We start from the raw sequence: 21,902 nt of genomic DNA on the forward strand, positions 1-21,902 counted from the left end.
GCGCTTGAAAAGTTGGTCTTCACTGACTGCTCAGGCCATTTAAATCTGAAGTGGAAGATAGTTGGCTACGAATGTAATCTGTTACATTTATGTTGGATAATGAAAGTTTCAACCATGTCTTAGTGTTCCCTAGTTGAGCACTAATATAGCTAGTGTTTAATTTGTTCAAGTAGTTTAGTTTTCCACACAGTTTCTGAAGAAAAACCTGGGATTCAAAAACATTAGAAAACATTGCAGAATATTTTTGAATACCGAATTGTGCCTAGTTCCATCCTAGAACATTACGCAACCTTTAAAATGCCACAGAATTTATGAATATAGGCTCCTGAAGGTGAAACAAGAAATAAAAAAAACACAACTATGCAGTGTATCGTAAATCTCCCTCAGTTACTGTCTTCTCTGCCACAGCCATAAATTAAGACTGCGCGTCACTGAAGACAGGGTCACTTGATTTATTGTTTCTAATCTCAGGAGTCACTGTAAAAAGTCTCATCAAGCTGGTAAGAAATCCAGAGTCTCTGAGCTTGCCACACAGCGCTTGCTCATGGAATGTGGATACTTGTGGGCAGTGATAATGCAGTGATCGTGTTTTTTATTTAACAGCGTCTGAGAACATCGATACGCAGATTAATGCAATTCCTGAGTGCCTCGAGCATGCTTTTTAGAAAGTAAGCATAATGTTGCTAATGAAGAAAAATGTTTAGTTCCAGCAACATTTTTCTTTTCTTTAATTGGGTGCAGACCTGTCACTTATTTCATCTGCCGAAGTGTGTAATTAAGGTTGTTGTCGTGTTCTTGTGTGAAACTGCTGTATTTTGTAACCTGGTGTTTTGTAATAGAATTTATATGAAAGATGCTAAACAGAACTAAAGCGAATGATCATGGAAACCAAGAACATATGCAGTTCTCTTAAGGTTGTGGTTTGATATCTGATACTAGGGCAGAGAGCTTCATAGAGCTTTCTAGATAACAAGAGGCACTGCTACACAAAGCTGCAACTTGTAATTTCAAAAAATCTCTACTGGTTAGGGTTGTGCTGATATGCTCAGCAGCGTGTGAACAACAAAATGTTCTGTGTTTGAAGAGAGAGAGCCTGAAAGAAAAGACCAAGAGGTGAACTCCTTCAGGTTTCAAAGGGATCTCAGCTTGGAGGCCATCTGTGTTACCTAAAGGTCTGATCATTAGGAGTTGTGTAGTTAGTGTGAGGAAATGCCATCCTATGCAGATGAATGAGAGCTGATCTGAAGGTTTAATTTAAAAAAATAAAAATAAAAACTATATAGATGGCCATCTAATAGCAAGCAGCTATGTCAGTGAAGACAGTTTCACTTCCTTTAAGATGTCTCAGCTTCCAAAAGCATGTGAAATGCTGACATAGAGTAAAGCAAATTCTGGTTCAATTACTCTAACTCTTGCAGGCTGTTGCCACGTGGAAGGACTTCCCCTGGAAAGGAGGGGAGAAAAAGATGTACCTGGCTGTAATGTAGAGCAGAAGACCTGTTCAGGTCCCACCTATCACATAAGATTAGTTACTTTGAGGTAAGATAGGTTTGTTAATTTGGACAAACTCTCATTTTTTCTTCTTCTTGTGTTGGATGTCAGACAAATATTAATCATATGGACCTTCAACATAAGCCAAGTGTTTGAGTCATAGCGAGTGCTGCTGTTCTGAAACACTATTAAAAGAGCTGAGTAATGTTAAGATTTAAATTATATTTGTATGACTTTCATTTTAAGCAACATCATAAATCTTAGGATTGAATGTTTCTCAAATGGGACTGAAGATCTTGGAGCTGCACTTGATGACTGGCTTGGCGTCTTTGAAAAGAACAAATAACCTCTTTGCAGCTGGCTCTGAGAACAACCCCTGGCGGTGTTAGGTTTGCTCTCGCAGCACAGTCACCAGTTCAGGTGGTTGGCATCTCCGCTTGCAGGTCTGTGTGCAGGGGCTCCTGTAGGTGAAATTGGTTTTACTTGTTACTGCCCTAAAAGGGCAGATCTGCCACATGGGCATCAGAGCACACACCCTGAGGCAGTTAGCACTGAGATTCTCTTTTGAAACTAACTGGGAAAGCATCCTAGAGTTTGCTCCTTTGGGGAGTGCTGGGTGAATTTTGGGAAGTGCTGTGGGCACCTCTTGGCACTCGGACGTCCTGATGTCTCGGAGCAGGAGCCATGCCTGCCTGCTCCACCGGCACTGCTGTCAAGCTTCAGCAGAGCACCTAAGCAGCTTCAGGAGAACTTCCTCTGATTCTTAGAATCATAGAATCACAGAATATCTGGAGTTGGAAGAGACCCACAAGGATCATCGAGTCCAACTCCTGGCATCACACAGGTCAACCAAAAATTTCAGACCATTCTTGCTGGGTTAATGCATGCATATGTTTCTTGCTGCCCTCTTACTTTTTTCTGCTGCACTAATCACTGCTCATATAAGTTGTATTTGTGTCATTTTCTATTTGGATGGAAATTAAAAAGCAATTTTTGACCTACTTGTATGAATTTAAAATCATGCATTAAAGTAGAAGATGCTTACTCAAGATGTATGAAATGGTTAAAACACATTTAGTATCTGAAGTTGATTTAATTAAAAGAAATGATATTGGATTGGAGTCTTCTTCTGGTGGCCCTTTCTGTCAACTAATGGCTTTAGGTGATTGTTCATGTAAACCAATTTTATCCCTAGTTTAGAAAAGGAAGGCATTTGCTTTCAGATTCTTGATTTCAATTGAGCTCAGTTGTTTCTGAGCTGAAATAAATATTCAGATTGCATATATAGATGGAATGCTTGTCAAAATCTCATTTAACACGTATATTTGGAGCCTTAGTGTGTATCTACTGTCTTTGATCAGTTTCGGTGATCTTGACAGCACAATATAATGTACTAAAAATTAATAAACCTACAGTAAATTAGCTTTTAAGTAGGGTTATTCTATAAAAGTTTCTCTATTTCCTCCACCAAACAAAAAAAAAAATAGGTGAAGCTTCCCTATCCCATCTACCAAAAAAAAAAATACAAAGTAGGTTTAAGCAAAGGTGTTCATCTTGTATGTTAGGATGTAAAGGGAGTCCTTTCCACGTGCGTTTTGGTGGTGGGAAGCAAAGGAAGTAGAGCATCTCCAGGAAGACATTAGGTCTAGATGATCTAGAATGTCAAGAAACCGATAATGCTGGTGGCGGTTTCCTTCCGCTGCAGAGGTAGGAAGGAGATGGCAGGGTGCTGGCTGCCCCTAGCCGTGCTAGGGCAGAAGAGCAGCAGCGCCCACGGCGGTGTCAGTGTGTTACTTGCCTTCAAATACTGCTGCTCTCTGCTGCTTGTAGGGCAAGGAACTTCTTTGTGGTTGCTCTTTCTAGAGTCTTTTGTTAGCCTGGAAGCAAGATATCTGAGCAAAAAACAATCCAAAGCACAGAGAATGAGGTGGCCAGGAAGTACAACTACTGTGTTGGGCTCTGCAAAGGCAGTCTTTGGTCTTTATCTCCAAGATATGTGACAGAAAAGGGGAAACTCTTTTATCTAGGGAGCTGGATTGTTTTAGCACAGCAGGGTAAGGTGCACTACAAATCCAAAGCAAAAGCCCTACAAATGACTACCCCTGTACGGCGGCTTTCAGCACGGCTCCCCTGGCTGCAGGAGGAAGCAGGGCAGGTAGCGGGGCACAGGAAGTCATTTAAAACTGCTTTTTTTTTTTTTTTTTTTTTCTTTTTCCCTGTCCTCTATTCTATTTCATTTCAAATGCTAATAGATGGCATCAGAAGTAAAACATGCACTTTACAAAGGGATGAAAGGAAGAAAAGAAAACTGACTTTTGCCAGTAGTGATAATTCAGGAGCTGGAGCAATTTTCTGCTCTCAGTCTCCGCAGCAGCAGCGCGGCCCTACATCGCAGACTTTCACAGTAACTTTCACAAGATGACAGCTGAAAGGCGAAGGTCCTAAGCAAACAGTTGAATTACTCAGGAGTTTCATCGGTACTGCTAATGTTTGCTTTTTCATTGAGTCACAGAGCATTTTGGCCTCCACTCAGCATCTGGGAGTTTTAAGAACATTTAGCCATTTTTACTGATCTTGGGGCTACAAATGCTGAAAAAAAATCAAAAATGGCTGAGTGTGCATCCCAGGTTGTAAAATGAGAAGATTTATGAGAACAAGGCCTGCTTCTTGGCACGGGTTAGAAGCCAAGGCAGCGCACTTCACCAGGTTGTTGTTGACCCGGCTCTCTTTGACTGAGATATGTGGGAAGTATTTATGAGCGCAGAAGTTTCAGTGGGTTGGAAAGATAACCTCTGGCAAGGCACGCTGTGGACCCAGGGGCTGTTCTGTGGCAACAGTGCCTGGCAAATACATTCCTGTCTGTAACAGTAGGCTTTGCCTCCGCAGGGGAATCCTGCTATTTATAACCTAAGGAGTGTCGTGCTTCCGTAAAAAAGTAGCTCTCTCTCTCTTTTTTTTTTAAACTTTTTGAGAAGATTGCTTCTAGTGGGAGTGCCGTACTTCCTTCCTTCCATTTTTTCTTCTATCTTCTGTTGGAAACTTCATCTAGGACCATTTTTCTTCCGATAACCAGTTAGTTAATCTCTGACTTTTGGCAACTATACTTTGTACATTAATGTTACCTAAACATATCTGCTCTTCTCTCTTGCGTCTTGGGATATGGACTCTAAAAATACATCTGGATTTTAATGCATCACAAAAGCGTGAAAAAGAATGAATTGCAAGCTTGATTTACAACTTCCTTTTAGTATAATGCCAGCATTATCTAGATAGTTTTTTATAAGAAAGGTTTTTATCTTGTCTAGAACTTTTTCTGCTAGATATAATCACTGCGTTAAAAATACTCTTACTATAAAGACAGGCGTTATTTTGAGAACCCTGTGATTGTGAAGATAGTTCAAAAGCACAGTGATACATAGCATCTTCCTTAAGTATTCAGTGTCGTTTCTTTTTTTTTGGAGTGGCAGCGCTGCATGAGACACATCAAGAGTAGTTCCAAAGAGGATACATTCAATATATGAAATTGTGTCTCATCACAAGTGGTACGGGAGTAGCTGCACAGTCTGCGTACTCCTAATCCCACATGTGCGTTAGGAAGGGTGAAAAACACCCTGCATTTTCTAGTATGGGTTTTCCAGTCATTCAGTGGTGCTGTGTAAAGCTGAGGCTGTGGGGCTATGGTTGGATGTTAAAGGCCTATGGTAGTAGTCATCCCTTAAAAAAATATTTATATGTATACAAACTACTAAAGTAGCCTCAACTCTAGTCTGGGAGACGGCTTAATTTTTGTGGCTTAGAATCACAAATTGTTGACCAGAAATGTGTTGTGAACCAAAAGCAAACTCAAAATTAGACGTGAGGGCAATAGCTTTATCTGATCTATGGATAATCAGTATAAAACCCAAATGTTTATATTCCCTTGTTTTCCTCTGAAAGAGTACAGCTGTATGCTAAACGTTACAGCTGCGTAATTATGTGAGCTGCATAATGCCTCGCTGTAACTCCGGTACCAAGGGAGCGTGTGTGTAGGGCTGAATGGTGAGGAGGAGGGAAGGGTGCAGAAGCCTATCTATAGATCAAATGCGTTTTTTTCCAAGCTGGTTGATGCGTTTGAAAGGAAGCAATGTGTATGTGTAGCTGGTACTGCTGGGCTTGCTGCTCCTGAAGTGTGCGAGAAAGCGCTGCTTGGAAAAACTGTCAGCCAGGAATTATTTCAGTCAAGTGAACAATCTGGTGCAACCCAGGCACTTCTCTTGTTGACAGCATTCGTTTCTCTAAACGTGCGTCTCCACTGACTTGGAGCCTTAAATCTGCTGTGTGCTCAGTGCCTGTCGTGTCTCCGTGCAGCCTGCACACGCTTAGAAAATGGGGCTGCTCGGTGGTGCTTTGTGCGTGGCGGTACCGCAGCAGATTTTGTGTGCCCAGCGCTGCTTGGCCCTACAGAGTGAAAGGGTCCTGTGCCACTTGAGTAAGCATCAGCGCACCAGCCTCTTATAGTCCAAAACCCAGCTTGCTGAGATGGATTTAAATGTAAGTCATTTCAAAATGGCTTTGAACTGTCCTCTCTTTGCTAGGAAAAGCGCACTGGACAAGTTGATGGAGTAGTGTCTGGGTATAGCTGAGTATTTGAAGCGGGAGATAAACTCGTACATTGCTCACTCTGCGTGTGGCCACTTGTCTTTCCAAGGAAAAATGTGGACTGGAACCATCTCTGTCTCATTACTTACGGTTATATCTTTTTGCTTCAGTCTTAAACATTTTGAATTGCAAACCCAGTGACACTGCATCCAGCAGGGGAGTGCTCTGGGGTCACTGAACCAGACTGTTGCTGGAAATCATTTTTGTCACAAGAGAGCATAATGGGAATTTCACGTGAAATTCTGGTTGTGGAGAGTGTGATTAAAGAAATTTTGCTTACATGCGGAAACATTTTGACCTGGAAGTGACATCATGAATATATGATACAAGAATGCTACTTTTAGAAAAATCCCTATTTTGGACTGTGAAATATTCATGACGTTGAAAAATTTCTTCTTCCTGTGCTTTTGTCAGCCTTGTGCTTAACACTGAACTTCTTGTTTTTTCTTGAATCTAGCATGTGTTGGCAAAGGAAGAGTAAGGGGTTTGGGGTTGTTTTACAAATGTGCTTGGCTTAGACCTTACGATGCGTTTTAGAAATAAGCTCTCGTGTTTCTCAGCCTAAGACACTGCTCCAGTAAGCCGGCAACTTGTTGTATGTATAAGACTAAAAGTCTACAGTCACTGATAATTTTTTATTTCACTCGAATGTCTACCCTGTGACTTCCTTTGCACGTTCTGTGGCTGCTGTCAGTGTGCTCAGTATTTGTCAGTCTATTTGTCCTCCATGGAGACTGTAAGCGAGGCGGTGATCGGTGGAGGAGGCGCACGGCGGGAGCTCGCCGTGTGCTGAAACCCAGCAGTGCTGCGTGAGGGGTGTTGGAGCTGCCGTTTCCTCAGCTCTCCTGTAGCAGTGACAGCCACCACGGGCTGATGCAGTACTGGATTCTGAAGGTGATCTTTCACGTGTGTATTTGTCTGACTGAAGTTGCTTCTGTTAATATTTCCGGGCAGTTACTGCAGTAAATAGAAACTCTTTCATGTGCCAGGCTTTACTCCAAACATCCATGAAAACCACAAGCTTAGCAGCCGTGTGTGTACACCAGCAGAGGCTGGCATTCCTCCTGATGTGGAGTGGCGTTAGTGTGTGGCTGCAGGAAGGAGAGCACCCAACATCTCCAGCCCCAACCTGCCAGAGCCACGCGGCTGGTGGTGGCTTCGTGCCCCTGCTGTCGCTGTGTGCCGCCTGCTGGAGTCACACCCTAGGAGGCGAGGCTGTTTTCTTACCCCGCTGATTTTTTGGTGGCCTGTGGCTCTCTTTTGTCACCTGTGCTTTCCAGCTGTGCACCAAGTGTTGAGCACATACGTTCAACAGCTCCTTCAAATTCAGCGTGGTATCTGGTAGAGAAATGGGTGTTTAAATAAGTTCTGCTAGTCCTCTTCCTCTTAGAGGCGTTGGTTGATTATTTCCTGTTTTTGTACCAAAGCTATAATGGAGACATATCGCTTTAAAACACTTCCAAAATGTGCAGAAGTGCAACAATAGCGGTGACCTCAGAGAACAAGGTCACACCCAGGCCCGTTTCCTGTTTTGTTCTTGGGGAAACCGGAGGCCTGCGAAACGCTGGAGAGCCCTGCTTGACACCGAGGGGTGCGCTCCGGCAGCTGGCAGCAGCTCGCCGGGGTACAGAGTGGAAATATGAAGACAGTCTTAAGGAAGGGATTGGGTTAGGATTTCCCAAGTTATTTTTTGTTTGTTAATTATTTTAATTGATCGTTATTCTGCTTCTTAATTATCTGAGATGTTACACTGCAGCTATCGTAAAGTATTTGTTATAGGTACAGAAGGGAAGGAAATGCACAGAGGAGGTTTGGGTGGAGAGAGAGGAGAAAGCACACCGTGGCTGCTGTGTCAACCTAGGCCTGTCTCTGCTTGCATTTCAGAGCATTGAGCTTTAGCACAAACTGGAGCACGGGAGGTTCTGTCTAAACACCAGGCAGCACTTCAGTGCCGTGTCTGTGACCAGCACAGGCTGCCCAGAGAGGCTGTGGAGTCTCCTGCTTGGAGATCTTCAAAACATCCCGGACACGGTCCTGGGCAGCAGCTCTGCGTGTCGCTGCTTGAGCAGGGGTTGGAGCAGGTGAATTCCAGAGGTGCCAACCTCGGCCATTCTGAGTCTGAGTGACAACATACAGCCAACAAACAGTGCCAAACAACCAAAAACAACCACAAACCTTAAATACTTAATTTACTCGGTGGAGAGCATGTGATTTTCAAACAGCTCTATAATTATAGTATATAAAATTCAAACTAAAATAGTTTTTATAAGTGAAAATAAAAATACTTTTTTATATGTTTATATGTAACTAGAGGGTAACATTGATGAATTTATTTTGAATGGCTGTTACGCAGCCAGAGATTTTACTTTATGTAAGGCTTTGTCCACTGTGTCCCAGTCTATAGAAGTCGAGCAGTTCTTGAGTATGTCAGATCTGTTCCTTTCAGAGTATAGGAAGCAAAACCTGTGCAGTTTTCTTCCCCATTCATGGTTTTAGGGAGACATAAATGAATGGGCAGAGCTGCCTAAGTCTCGAATAGTGTCACTAGATGAGGAAATGCTTTATCAAATTCTTCTTTGGCACATCCTGAATATATAAACTATTTGTATGCTGCCAGAACTCGGCTTTGGAGACAGAATCCCGTTGTCTAACACTGTTGAGACAGCAAAACGTGCGTGCGCTGTCATCTGTTCCAGCTGAGAGGCAGGTAGCTTGATCCAGGCGGCTTCAGCGTGCAGAGGTTTTGTGAAGCGTGAATTTGTGTGAGTTACCGATATAGCTCGCTTCAGAGAGATCCGGGGTATTTCTGGTGCCGTTCTCCTATACTTAGTGAAGCGCTATAGTTAGCATTCCTTATGTTTAGCCACCTGTGTGAGCACTGGTAGGGATGATCACATGAAAGCTATGTGAAACCTCCTGTCTTACTTTCTGCTGCTGTGTGTTTACCACTTGTGAGATCTTGCTGCATATGCCTTGAAAAGTTGAGAGCTGGTATGTATAGCTAAGCACTTATTTAAATTCTAAAACTGTTTTTTTTTTTTGATCCAGAATACAGTTATTGCCTGAATAATCCTTTGGTGGATAGCTTTTAAGACTCCAGGCAGCCAGACTGTTCTCTTTTCTGTCTCGTTAGTCTCTTTATATTCGGTACAAAAATAGCAGTGCTTTGTTGTGGGGAGGAGCATATTTACACTCCTCTAGTCGTTTTTTTTTGCCTTGTCTGTATGGTAATTTTACATGGGAACAAGCTAAGCTTACTGTGGCAACTGAAAAAGTCCGTTTTAAGTCCATTTTTTCTATTTTTTCTTTTTTTTTTTTTTTTTTAAAAAAAATAAACCAAATTACTTAACATCTTAGTTTGTAAACTGTAATCTTCTCCGAGACAGAAATAGCTGTGCTTTGTAGAACTAAAGCTTCCTATCCTGACACACCTGACTATTCTTCCAGCAATCTGCCAAGGACCAGCCCATTTCCTGGCTCTCCAGAGCTGAGTGAGCTCCCTGCCCCTGACTCAGCTGCCCAGCTTGGAGCAGGGGGGCCAGGGGTTCCCTTTTGGCACCCAGGTGAGCCCCCCACAACCCAGCTTGTGCAGCGCCTCCTCGAGTGTGTTTGGAGTCAGCATTGCAGAGAAGAGCTTCATCTGAGTCCGTGTGTTACAGAGAAAGTACTTTCAGGACGAGAACTTGGGGTAATTTGCCACTGCCTGCCCATATAACGAGGAATTGAACCGTTAGCAAGTGATGCGGGTACTGAATCAGGAACAGGGCAAGGAATAATTCATCTCTGGAGCGCTCAGCCTGGCCGTGGCCGTCACGCCACTAGATGTGCTGTGGAATCCTGAGTCAATTAGTTTGCCTCGAGGAGGGGCAGTTCATTGCGGTGTGACTGAATTAGCTGATCCGTGCCCACGGAGGAGGAATCGCACGGAGGCTCCGGGCAGCCTACCAGTGACACCGTGTTACAAAGCCAAGCTGTGCCTCGTGGTTACGCGTAGCTGCTCCTCGCATCGCTCCTGCTGTCGGTTCTGATGGGAAGCACGGTGTGTCCTTGACCCCGTTTCCTGATTGCTCTGGCAATTAGCAGCGGTGCCCCCCCTGGCTAGCGGTATTATTAAAAAGTTCTTCCACTTCCTGCTGCTCATCCCCTCAAGGCCTCTTCGCTGTAGCAGATGCCATTATTTAGAGTGCATCGTGCGCGTCATGGGCTGCATGCGAAGAGAAGCATCTGGGTTTTCTGTAGGCATTTCTACCTGCAAGTGCTGAAAAGCAGCTTCCGCTGGTGTTCTGCATTTCATTTCACTCAGAATATTCTTTCTCTGTCCGGATGCTTACTAAAAATTTAGTAAGTTAGGGAGGTAGACATCTTGCTCCCCTCTGTCCCCTGAGATGACGAGAGGAATCACGGCTCCGTTTCTGCTTGTGGTGAGCATGCTGATGGCTTCTTTGAGTGCACATCAGAGCATGGTGCGGTTTGGGAAGTTCGTGTCTGCAATAATGAGTTTACCAGGCTGTGGAGCAGTACTCCGTCCTGACCGGTAGCATTTCATTTTCTGAGAGGGGAAGAAGAACAGACATGTCCTGTGTAACCCTTGTCCAGGTTAGATCTGAATCTGAGGAGGTTTTCACTAATCCGTTGTGTGAAGAAGAATTTGTGATACAGATCGCCTCTGCTCGTTGCGATCCCTCAGAAGGTAGTCACAGCATTTAATCTGATAAAAAAACAAATGGTTTTTATCTGATGGCTGGCAGCATTTGGAAATAGTCTGCTTTAAGGTTGTGGTGATGGCCTGCTTCTCCTCGCAGCAGAGAGGTTTACAGGATGTACCCATCTGCCTTTACCACCGGGCACCTCGGCGCGTCTTCTTGCCGTGGCTGGCAGGTCACCTCGCCGATGTGCTCAGAAACAAGATCACAGCACACACATCTCACCTGGGTGGTGGTCTGCACACACAGCTACGCCTTGCCTCTGGCTTCCTGTCGTTTGCTGTCTTCAGTCATAGCACTGTCGCACCAGCAGCATCAAAGCAGAGACAAACCCACGTGTGTGCAGATCTTCGCGCTGTGCTCTCGGGATCGTGGCACCAGGCAGGTGCTGGCAGCAGCTCAGGAGCGCTGCTCATGGAGATAGCCTGCGTCTGGGGAGGAGTCTGACAGCTTCCTCCCTGCCCACCCCATTTCTGTAATTTCCTCCGGGCATTTCGGAATGGTGGATTAAAAAAAAAATCCCAAGTGGAAGCATCGTGCTCACAGTCCTGCTAAATACTTGGTGGAGGGTGCTCATTTGAGCATGTGTGCAGCTCAGAGGGAGCTGCAGCCAGGCCAGCAGAGAGCTCTGGGTACACTTCAGCTCAGTGGTTGAACTGAGCTCTGAGGTTGTGTGCTGTGGTGTCCCCGTGTCTGTATATATAGCTTAAGAGTATCTCAGAGTTTGCTGTTCAGCCGCTGCGAACTGGAAAGGAACTTTAAAACCAGGTTATTCTAGCTTAAATTAATCCAGATTCCCTACTAATTCGCGTGACTCGGAGCGGCTGCATTCGCCGAGGCATGGACTGGCCTCGAAGCACTGACACGTTCCTGGCAACCTTGCAGACTTCAGAACGTGCCGATACCGCTGGGGCTTCTCAACTTTAACAATGGTTTTGTAAATAAAATAAAAAGGTCATTGTCCTTGAATTTGCTCAGGGATCAATTCTTAAGCTTGATACGGGTGAGTGAGAAGAGCTCAGAAGTTGGAGTGTGGCCACGTGGCAATGTGTGTGTTCGGGTAACACCATCTGAGGCTGTCCAGCTGCTGGTGCAGCTTCATGCAGAAGTGGTGTTAGGGATGAACGCTACTGACACTAATGGCATTAAAGTCATTAACGCTGCCTTTATGGTTGAAGTGCAGAATGGTCAGCAGTGGTCTGTGAGACCAAATTTCTGATACATTCACAGTTTCACCTGCCAATAAAAAGATTCTGCCTGTACCTGCTTGTGACCAGCAATGCACGCTTCCAGTTCAATGTTAGTGTCTCTTTCTTTAAGGTGAGTTATTCTCTGTGTTGAAGTCACCCTTCACAGAGCACTGACGTGTGTGGCACATCACAGAGCAGAAGTGCACTTCCCTTCACAGAAGATTAGAAAGAGATCAGCTTTTCTGTTAGGAATCTTTACCTTTGGTTAAAAATAGCACAGGAGCTTACTGAGACGAGGGCAGGTATCCTGGCTTGCCTGCTTTAGACACTTGAGTCCGTTGTTGTGTCTGTGCTACCTTTGGGTACGTTCTAGAACAAAAACAGGAAATTTTGACACTGCTGGAACTGTATTTCAGAGAGGTACGGTATTCTGATCAACTGTGGTAAAATTAAATTTCAAAGACTGGAAGCATTTGGTTAGCATGCATGCTGAAGTGGTTGCAGTTTTTAACATTTCAGTTTTGAAGTTGGACATCAGCGTATCGATTACTTTTATTTTATGCCTGCTGTGAACTAAGCAGCATTAAATAGTCTGGGCTTCTGAAATAGGACATCGGTGGTGAATCAAACAGCCTCCCAGAGTATTCACACATGGACAACGGTGTCTCCTAGGTGAGCAGAGCATAGGTTTAGGGAAGGTGAAGGTATGGACTTCACAGTTTGCTCAGGTGTAGCTGAAAGTATTGGTTAGACCTAAATCACCACTGTGCTTGCTGTAGGATGGTTTTGATTTGGAGGTGATCTGGTTTTATATCTTGGGTTTATTCAGAAAAAGGCTTAATTTCAATCATTTTTCAGTGAATTAAATCAGGTGGGCACTACTGTATTCTCTCTCATGTTTAAATTAAAATACCTAGAATAATGTTTGGAAGAGCTTTTTCCTCCCTCAGTTTGCATTTTGTGAGCAGTAGCTTGGCTTTCTTCTTTCTTTTGTAGGCTAGAAGTGTGCTTGGTTTATTTTAAAGATAACATAGTGGGAGACCCATCCCCACCACCTCCCAGCCTTTTGGTGTAATTTTGCTGTCAGAGAAAAAGAGACAAACCCGTTCCTGGCTTGCTCCCCAGCAAGAGGCTGGCTGGGTCCCCTGTCACTGGGAGGTTATTGGGGTGTGTGTGGGTAGATGGGGAGGTCTCCCTCGTGGGGTTGGGTTGCACTGCTGTGCAGAGGATAAAGAGGAAAATTGGTCCGAGGAAATTGTTCAACATACTGCAAAGTACCGCATGCAAAATGTGATTTAAAAAGAAAACAAGCAAACCACACCTAAAAACTGAAATTGTGCTTGCATCTGGTCTTGCTGGGTTTTGGCCTTTTCTTTTAAGGTTACTTCACGTCCCTGTTGAGATGAGAACTGCTTTAGGCTGTTGTGGGCTGTACCCCACAGCATGAAGTTGCTTTTATGGATGTTGCCATCTGTATTATTCCTTCTCACCCCGTGCGTGCTTTTGAAATGAAACCTATATTGTGTCTTGGCATAGAAAATATGGAGAAAATTGTAGAAAACCTATTTCAGCTGTAACTTAGGATTCAAGATTTTCACCTTTAAAATGAAAGCTGCCTTGGATGTCATGTAGAAAGATGCTCGTTTCACAGTTGAGCTTAAGGTTAGATGTTTTAAAGCGACCGCTTCAGCCTTTGCTCTCTGTTGCCATCTTGGGGTGAAGTCTGACATTCCTGGAGGTTTCAGGGTGGGTGAGAAGAGCGAGGCTGGAATGCGTTCAGTAATGTTTTCATAAAGTACTATGGGTGTTTCTGTTGACAGTTGCTTCTGTACTCAAAATACATTTAATTTAATTGCACTTTTCACAGTAATTTGGCAATAGCAGTACCGTGGGTCTCACTGAATTCACTTGACACTGTACTAAAAGGAATGTTTATTTGGAGCCTTTGTATAGGCAGAATAAACATAGGTGTATAGTTTGTTCTTCTACTTTTTTAAAAAACAAAACAGTGTGATACTGAAACTTTTCTCCTCCTTATTGGCAGGTTTTCTTCACCAGTGGAGCGTGAGCAATAGAGACTGAAGCAAGATGAGCGAGCTGGAACAGTTGCGGCAGGAGGCGGAGCAGCTGCGAAATCAGATCAGAGTAAGAATTGCTAATTCCTTATTTTTCATGATGAAGTTCCTCCTTTTAAAGGAAAAAGTGTAAAGATCATCTCTATTACTTGCTCCCGTTTAAGTTATGCAGAGTTTAAATACTTCCAAAATATTTAATAAAAAAAACTGAAAGTAAGCCATTGGTGTAATGGAACTCATTCCTAGCATCTCTTGAACAAAATGTTCTGTTTCCTGTGGAAGTGTGCTACATTTGGTTGCTAGGGGTGTGTGCCTCTTTGCAAATTTTGTGGTTGTGATTTTTAAAAAAAGTGAGCAGCAAACTTCTAGAACCTAGACATAACAAGTTGGGGTGAAGGGGATTAGAAGATCTGTGCTAAAAGTGAGAGACATCTTGACAGACATGCAGATTAAAGCACAGAGAGGGAGGGAGAACATTCCAGGAGTGGATGGTATTTTTATTCTTTGTGCTATGACACCAATGATTCTACACAAATTTGGAAAAAAAATATCTGTAAAAACAAATCTGTAAAAGGCTTAATGTGATGATGCATATGTAGAAAAGACATTTAAAATGTGAGAATTAAAATGGCCAGTTAAAACTTAAAAATTTGCCAATCATATGACAAGTAGTAGCCTCAATACAGGTGTTGCTAATGGCTCTCTTTAAGAAAAGTTGCTTTGTTGAGTTAAGATCACATTCAGAATTAATTTTATGTTGAACATCTTCAAGCGTTTCAGCTAAACTAAACAATTAAAGTTGTTTAAAATCCAGCATGTTTCTTCCTGTGAGCGAAGTAAGTCCTGTGTGCTAGGGGATTTACTGCTCTGGTATTTTAAACCCCTCCTGATTCCAGACGTCAACATTTTATAAATATTTCTACAGTTCAGACATTTTAAAAATAAGTTGAGATGACTTAATCCACTCTCAAGCCTGCTTTCTGGGAGAAAAGCTATAAAGGGTAGTCAAAGTAAACACTCACGAAAAGTTATTAAGGTTGTTATATTAAGGAGCTCTCAAGCAAGGTATTTAAAAGTTCTAAGAGTCTAGTTTGAGTGCATTAATTCAGTTCCAAAATGTCTAAGTAAATGTTTCTGTTCCTCCTCTCAAAGATGACGTTACCGTTAGTGTACAAATAGGACGCTTTCTTGGGGTGAGGGCCACACAAAGTGATAAAGGCAGCCATGCATGCTTCGTTGGTTGCAGAAGTTGGATGGTCTTCAGAGAAACTACAGGGAATTAGGATGGTTCTTGTGGATGATCCTTCGTTATTGCTGTTGATAGTTTTATTTCTAACTTGCACTACAGAGTTTGTCTCTGATTGTAAGCCAATTACTTTAAACCATGCTTGTCAGAAGAGGTTGCTGACTGTGTGTCTAGTTTTGTTTTGCAAAGGCTGGAGTCTGGGTTGCAGGAGTGCTGTGCATTTACAATTGTAACCAAAATCTGGTTTTGCAAGATCTGGGCATTGCAGGCCAGGCTCAGAAGTGCTCACCTGGTTCAGGTGTCCAATCTGTTACCGTGCAAACAAAAATAAAGTCTGACTTCTAGGTAGGGTTGAATAACACACAGAAAGTCAGCTTGAAGTAAAGAAAAAAGACAAAGTATCTGTATGGAGATCTGAGCATCATCCTTTCCACGAAATGAAATTGTAGAATATTTTTTCTTCATTTAGTATGAAATACAGCAGCAGCTTCAGCTTCTGCGAGCCTGCTGTCCATCCCACTCCCCAGATCCTGCCCCTCGTAACTGGTGTCATCACCCCTGTGATGGCAAGGGGAGTGAATACAAAAGCGTCACCCAGCACAAAACCTGTTAACCATACAGTGAGTGGTTGTTTCTAAAGCAGGATCAGTTCCTTCCCTGGGTGCTCAGTGCCCCTGAGCAGGCAGAGCAGCACCGGGGAAGGGATACAGGGAAAGGGATAGGCACTGCAACATGAGGGTAACTTCAAATGCTGTTGAATCACGTATTCTGTTGAAAGGGAGACTGAAAGGTTACTGGGACGTGACTCCTTGTATGTCCCTCTTCTTTTCCTACCCCTCAGTTTGATGCTCAGTGTTGTGTTTTAGATTCAAATTGTTTCTGTTCTTTCGTTTCAGGATGCAAGGAAAGCATGTAGTGACACAACTCTTGCTCAGGTATGTACTTGATTCAGTGTACAGGCTGTTCCTTGACATTTAAAAAAGAAAAAATGACAAAAAAAAAACACACAACTCTACAGTTCATGATTGTAATATGTTCTTATTTGGTAACTGAAAGAATAAGGTGGAACAAGAACTGGGAGATGTACCATAAATTTATATAGTTAATTAAAAAACAACAACAAACAGCCACACCAGAAAATCCAAACCAATCAAAAAACCACCACCCCACCACCGTAATATGTCCTGCTTCAAAGTTACCTTCTCAATAGAGTGTGTTAATTGTATTTACTATCTTGGAAAAACTTGGAAAAACGTCTTTTTGCTGTATTTTGGAAACAAATGTACTTGGTGTTTGAAGTTTTGCCATGCTTGAAAAAGTAACAATGCAGTAAGTATTGGAGGATTTTCTTCACTTGTTTTTAATAGAAAATTTTCAGATTTAATTATCTGAATTAGGCTCAGTATTGCATAGTAACATCTTCAAAAGATTTCTGAAGCTCTGGTTACAGCCATTATGAAGAATGTTATTTTTGTAAAAATCTCTTTTTGCCATTGTTACATGGAACTAATCCTGGGCTGTACGCTAGTATTCTTCTTTATGTATTGCATTCCAAGATAGCTTTTATTTTTTTAATCAGAGTTGAAATGTATTCAGTTATCTCGTATATTAAAAATAGTCCTCAGTATCTCAGGGGTTGCTTTATTTATTTTTAGATCACAACAAGCCTGGACTCAGTGGGTCGAATTCAAATGCGAACAAGGCGTACGCTTAGAGGTCACTTAGCCAAAATCTATGCTATGCACTGGGGATCTGACTCAAGGTTTGTACAATTGATCTGTAAACCTGTCATTTACGTGTTAGAAATAAGATTGTCTACTTGAAACAATGTCAAGTTCTGAGAGCCATGTGGTGCAGTCTTGATGCGTTGCGGGGAAGGATCATAGACCTTGACTGTGGGATTTTTTTGGTGTAGTTTTTTTCTTTGTTTGTTTGGCTGTATCATAGAACAACTTGGGTTGGAAGGGACCTTAAAGATCACCCAGTCCCAACCCCCTGCCATAGGGGGTTGCCATCCACCAGATCAGGTTGCCCAGGCCCCATCCAACCTGGCCTTGAGCACCTCCACAGCTCCACAGCACCTCCACAGGTGCCTTGAGGAGCCACAGCTTCTCTGGGCAGCCCGTGCCAGTGCTTCACCACCCTCTGAGTGAAGAATTTCCTCCTAACATCCGATCTAAATCTCCCCTCTTTTAGTTTAAAACCATTCCCCCTTGTCCTGTCCTTGTTTGTCTGAGCAAAAAGTTGTTCTCCATCTTTTTTATAAGCCCCCTTTAAGCCTTAAAAAGGTGCAGTGAGGTCACCCTAGACCCTTCTCTTCTTCAGGGTGAACATCCTCAGCACTCTCATTCCTTATTCTATAATTTGCCTTTATAAAGCTGATGAGGACTGCATAGCAGTAACAGAGAAGCATTGAGTGAAAGGAGAGGTGCCTTGCTTGTTCTTACCACAGACATTTTGCCTTTTCCTTCTTTTAGTTTTGGCTGAGTTCTTTGAATCTGTTTAAGCAGAGAAGGGTATGTGATGAGGCATATTTCTGGAATGATCAATATTGCATTTTCCATGATGTTGAATAATACTGTCTAATAATATTACTTCTGTCGTAACAGAGTTCTAAGACTTTACAAGCTAACTTTGTTTCACTGAAAAAGACGCTTTTGTATTTAGCAAGGAAAAATCACAAAGCTTTGAGGATGGAGTTACATTGCTCTGCCTTAGAGCAACTGGTAGTCAGATGTTCACAGAGCCTTGGGTTCTGTTCTCCCACGTGTAGTCTGGAAAGGCAAATCCAGAATCTGCTTCCAGAATAAGGCTTCTTTTCTCCTAAATTTATTTACGTTTATTTTTTAGCTGTATAGTTAAAATATTTGTATGCAAAAAACAAACGCAGTGGTAGAGAGAGTTTCTGAAATGTATTTTAAGTTTTGTCCATCATTAATCATGAGCCCCTTTGGACATGGGTTTCTTTAGTGATGTAATAGCTAGTTCTTTGCAGATTATCCAACAAATATTGTACTTAAAAGTTAAAAAGAAAAAAAAAAGGAAAAGGCAAATGTCAATAGCGAAAGTCTGAATCACTTGATAATCATGCATGATGTATGTCTATTTTGAGAATTTATTTTTTGTTTTATATTAACTTATTTTACTTTGTGTTTATGTTTAGGCTACTAGTCAGTGCTTCACAAGATGGAAAATTAATTATCTGGGATAGTTATACAACAAATAAGGTAGAGTTATTTATAATTCATATCACTAATTCATGCATAATTTGCGTGTTTTAGGGAGGTTGGGACTATTTTTTCTGTGTTTGCAAGTCAAAAATGAAAAGAAGCAGTCTACATGAGAAAAACAATCCTTTTTCCACTCTTGTGACTAGCTGTTTGCTAGAGATACGCTGTAGGCTATTCCTCAGAAGTAGGACTTCTTGGTAATAACTAAGATCTTTACTCTGGTTTGCTTTTACTCTAGTTTGCTATTCTTATCTGTCCCTGTGTTGTTGTGTACAAAACTAATTTGGCTTTAAATTGTAGAAATATACAACCTCAGAATTTACATGAATGCTTTGCTTGTGGGGTCAGAGAAAGGGGGAGGAAAAAAAAGCTGTTCAAGGAAGAAGGCTTAGGTAGAGTGTGGGGAAGTGATCTGTTGCTGTAAACTGACCAGCATCCCTGGGCACAACCATCCCATTTTACTGTCCCATTTTATAACCTGCACTTAAGAGACAGAAGAATTGGATAAAGAAATCAAAGTAGAATAAACAGATTTTGTAAATGTTTAAGTTTATAGTAGCTTTGCTATTAAATAATGTTGTACAGAAATTCTGTATATGTTCACAGGAGACATACTGGTATTTCTCATCCTTGTATATGTACGAACGTAGGTTGTTGTATATAATTCTAGAATCAAGTTACTGGAGTTTACAATACACAGTCTGTTCGGTGTGTTTAATCTGCTGTAATTCATGAAATGACTGAATGACTTCAGTAAAATGGGAGAGCGAAGGTGTGATGTAGCACTCATGTGCTCTTTCTTTCCGAAGATGCATGCCATTCCTTTGAGATCCTCCTGGGTGATGACTTGCGCGTACGCACCGTCTGGCAACTACGTGGCCTGTGGTGGATTGGACAACATCTGCTCCATATACAACTTGAAAACCAGAGAGGGCAATGTGAGAGTGAGCCGGGAGCTGCCAGGGCACACAGGTCAGCCATAGTCTTGCTTCAGCTTTTGTTTTTGTTTTGTTTTATTTATTTTTTTATTGTATCAAACGAAGCAGTCTCAGTTTGAGATGTATTGGGGTGTGAAATGCTTTTTTCTGGCCCACAGTCTGTCTGTGGGCGAACTGCAATCACTACTCTTGGATTTTAATCTTCAGTTTGACTGAGTCTGAAACTTTCTTAACTTTTGTTTTTAGGATATTTGTCCTGTTGTCGCTTCTTAGATGACAACCAAATTGTCACTAGCTCAGGAGACACCACTTGGTGAGTTTTTGGGCTTTGTTACTTTTTGTTTTCCCAATGCCTTAATTTGTATTTAAAACTTAAGCTCTCAAATAAAAAACGACCTTATGTTAATGCTGTCACTTTATCTGCAGCGCTTTGTGGGACATTGAAACTGGTCAGCAGACCACCACGTTCACTGGGCATACTGGTGATGTGATGAGTCTCTCTCTAAGCCCAGATATGAGGACTTTTGTTTCTGGTGCCTGTGATGCCTCCTCAAAGCTCTGGGACATTCGAGATGGAATGTGCAGGCAGTCGTTCACAGGGCACGTGTCAGACATCAATGCAGTGTGTGTAAGTGACCGTTTGTACTTCTGCATGGGAATCAAGGGGGAGGATAAAAGTTACAGTGGCATGAATTCAACCTACAGTCTGTTGGGTTACCTTGATTTAAAATCAGTTATTTCGATAGGGTACAGATGGTTAAATTGTATGTAATTAGATTGTCTGATAACCTGTGGTCTAGCTCATTACTGAATTATTACCATTATCTGTGATGCAGTGAAGTGTTCTTGGAATAGTGTCAGCTGTGTTCTTGTTCAGCAACTGAGACCTTACTTTTTTAAGACATAAAGAACAGAGGACAGGAAGTTTTAGTTGGGTGACAAGGTGTTAAAACTGAAATTATAGATAAATGTGATCTGCCAAGAGGGAGCAAAATAGGCAAGCATCCTCCTCTTAAACCTTGTTAAAGAAAAATGCACTCGATATTTTCTGTTCAAAAGAGCTTTCAGTGAAATGTGTACAAGGCAAAGTTAAAATCAGTGCTTATGTTGAATATTCATCCTTGGAATCATTCTGTAATATTTATAAACTGGGTTATATTTCTCCCTTGTCATAGTAACACTATGTTCTGATCTGCAAGATACCAGCTGTGACAAATAGGGAATGAAATCTAAGTCTTAGCTGCATCTGTTTTTGATAAACATGAAAAATTATTAAGGCTGAGAGAATACCAAAGGCATGACCTGTAGAAAAATGCAGTTCCTATACTTAGACCTGAATCCTGAGATGCGCTGAGCTCTTTTCATTCCGATTTCAATCAATATGGCTGTTGTAAGACTGACTGATTTGGAGTAGATTTTGGAAATTGAATTGCTTACTTGCAATCCTCTGTCTGGGCTCAGCCAACGTGGCTGACTGTCTCACGATGGAACATTGTGCACCACTTCACCCAGGTCTTCCCGGCCCACAGCCAGGACACAAATAACTACATTTTGCTTCATTTTATAGGAGTTAGTTACATCCCCTTTGCCTCCCCTTGTACTGCATGCAGGAGCTGTCTGGGTAGGATTCCAGTCATTTGAGTGTTACCGGTGCTGTTCTAGAAGTGTGTTGTTGCATAGCTGTGTATGTGCAGCTTTTTAACAAGCACATCTTTTTTAATACATCATTCGGCCTCTGTCAGGTCACCCTGGCAAAACAATATTGTGATGCTTCTGAAATAACGCCTGAGCAATGTTTTTCTGATGTCAAACTCCCGTCTCTCAATTAAAACTTCCAGTTTTTTCCCAATGGACATGCATTTGCCACTGGGTCTGACGATGCCACTTGCCGACTCTTTGACCTGCGTGCAGATCAGGAGCTGATGATGTACTCGCATGACAACATCATCTGCGGAATCACTTCTGTAGCCTTCTCGAAAAGTGGCCGCCTCTTGCTAGCAGGTTACGATGACTTCAACTGCAATGTGTGGGATACTCTGAAAGGGGAGAGAGCAGGTGAGTGCGTGGAGCTGCAGGGAGCTGAAGCTTTTCATTTCCTGAGCAGGAAATGGGTAGTCAAAATCTATGCAAAATGCAGGGGAAGCTCACTGGCAGGGCTGCTGCTGGTGTAATGGGTTCTGCTTGGCTCCTTTTAGCGCTGTAACACCTCGTTGCTGCATTTCCTGATATGGCTGCTCTGATTATGGTTCTTGAGGGTAAAGGAAATAGGATGCTTGCATGTTGAGTTACGTCTTTTTTAGCATGTGTGAAGACTTACCAGGGAGGGCAGAGCAGCAGCTGAAGTCATTGACCCCCTGTGAATGTTAACTTTCAATATTTCTTCTCTTCCAG

General features: G+C 42.4%; 1 protein-coding gene across 2 annotated transcripts in view; it reads left to right on the forward strand.

The window, feature by feature from the left end:
- GNB4 (G protein subunit beta 4) overlaps nt 1–21,902 on the forward strand; it is a 29,293-nt gene that overhangs the window by 2,428 nt on the left and 4,963 nt on the right. For both annotated transcript variants that reach the window (XM_082767202.1, XM_082767203.1), the window contains exons 2-9: nt 14,067–14,167; nt 16,240–16,278; nt 16,999–17,105; nt 18,507–18,570; nt 19,383–19,545; nt 19,758–19,824; nt 19,938–20,139; nt 21,350–21,566. In XM_082767202.1, coding sequence (XP_082623328.1) covers nt 14,111–14,167; nt 16,240–16,278; nt 16,999–17,105; nt 18,507–18,570; nt 19,383–19,545; nt 19,758–19,824; nt 19,938–20,139; nt 21,350–21,566 — 916 coding nt within the window. In that variant the 5' untranslated portion in view covers nt 14,067–14,110. The remainder of the gene's footprint in view (nt 1–14,066; nt 14,168–16,239; nt 16,279–16,998; nt 17,106–18,506; nt 18,571–19,382; nt 19,546–19,757; nt 19,825–19,937; nt 20,140–21,349; nt 21,567–21,902) is intronic.

This window comes from Aythya marila, assembly GCF_965140915.1.
Source record: "Aythya marila genome assembly, chromosome: 9".
NCBI classification, from domain to species: Eukaryota; Metazoa; Chordata; class Aves; order Anseriformes; family Anatidae; genus Aythya; species Aythya marila.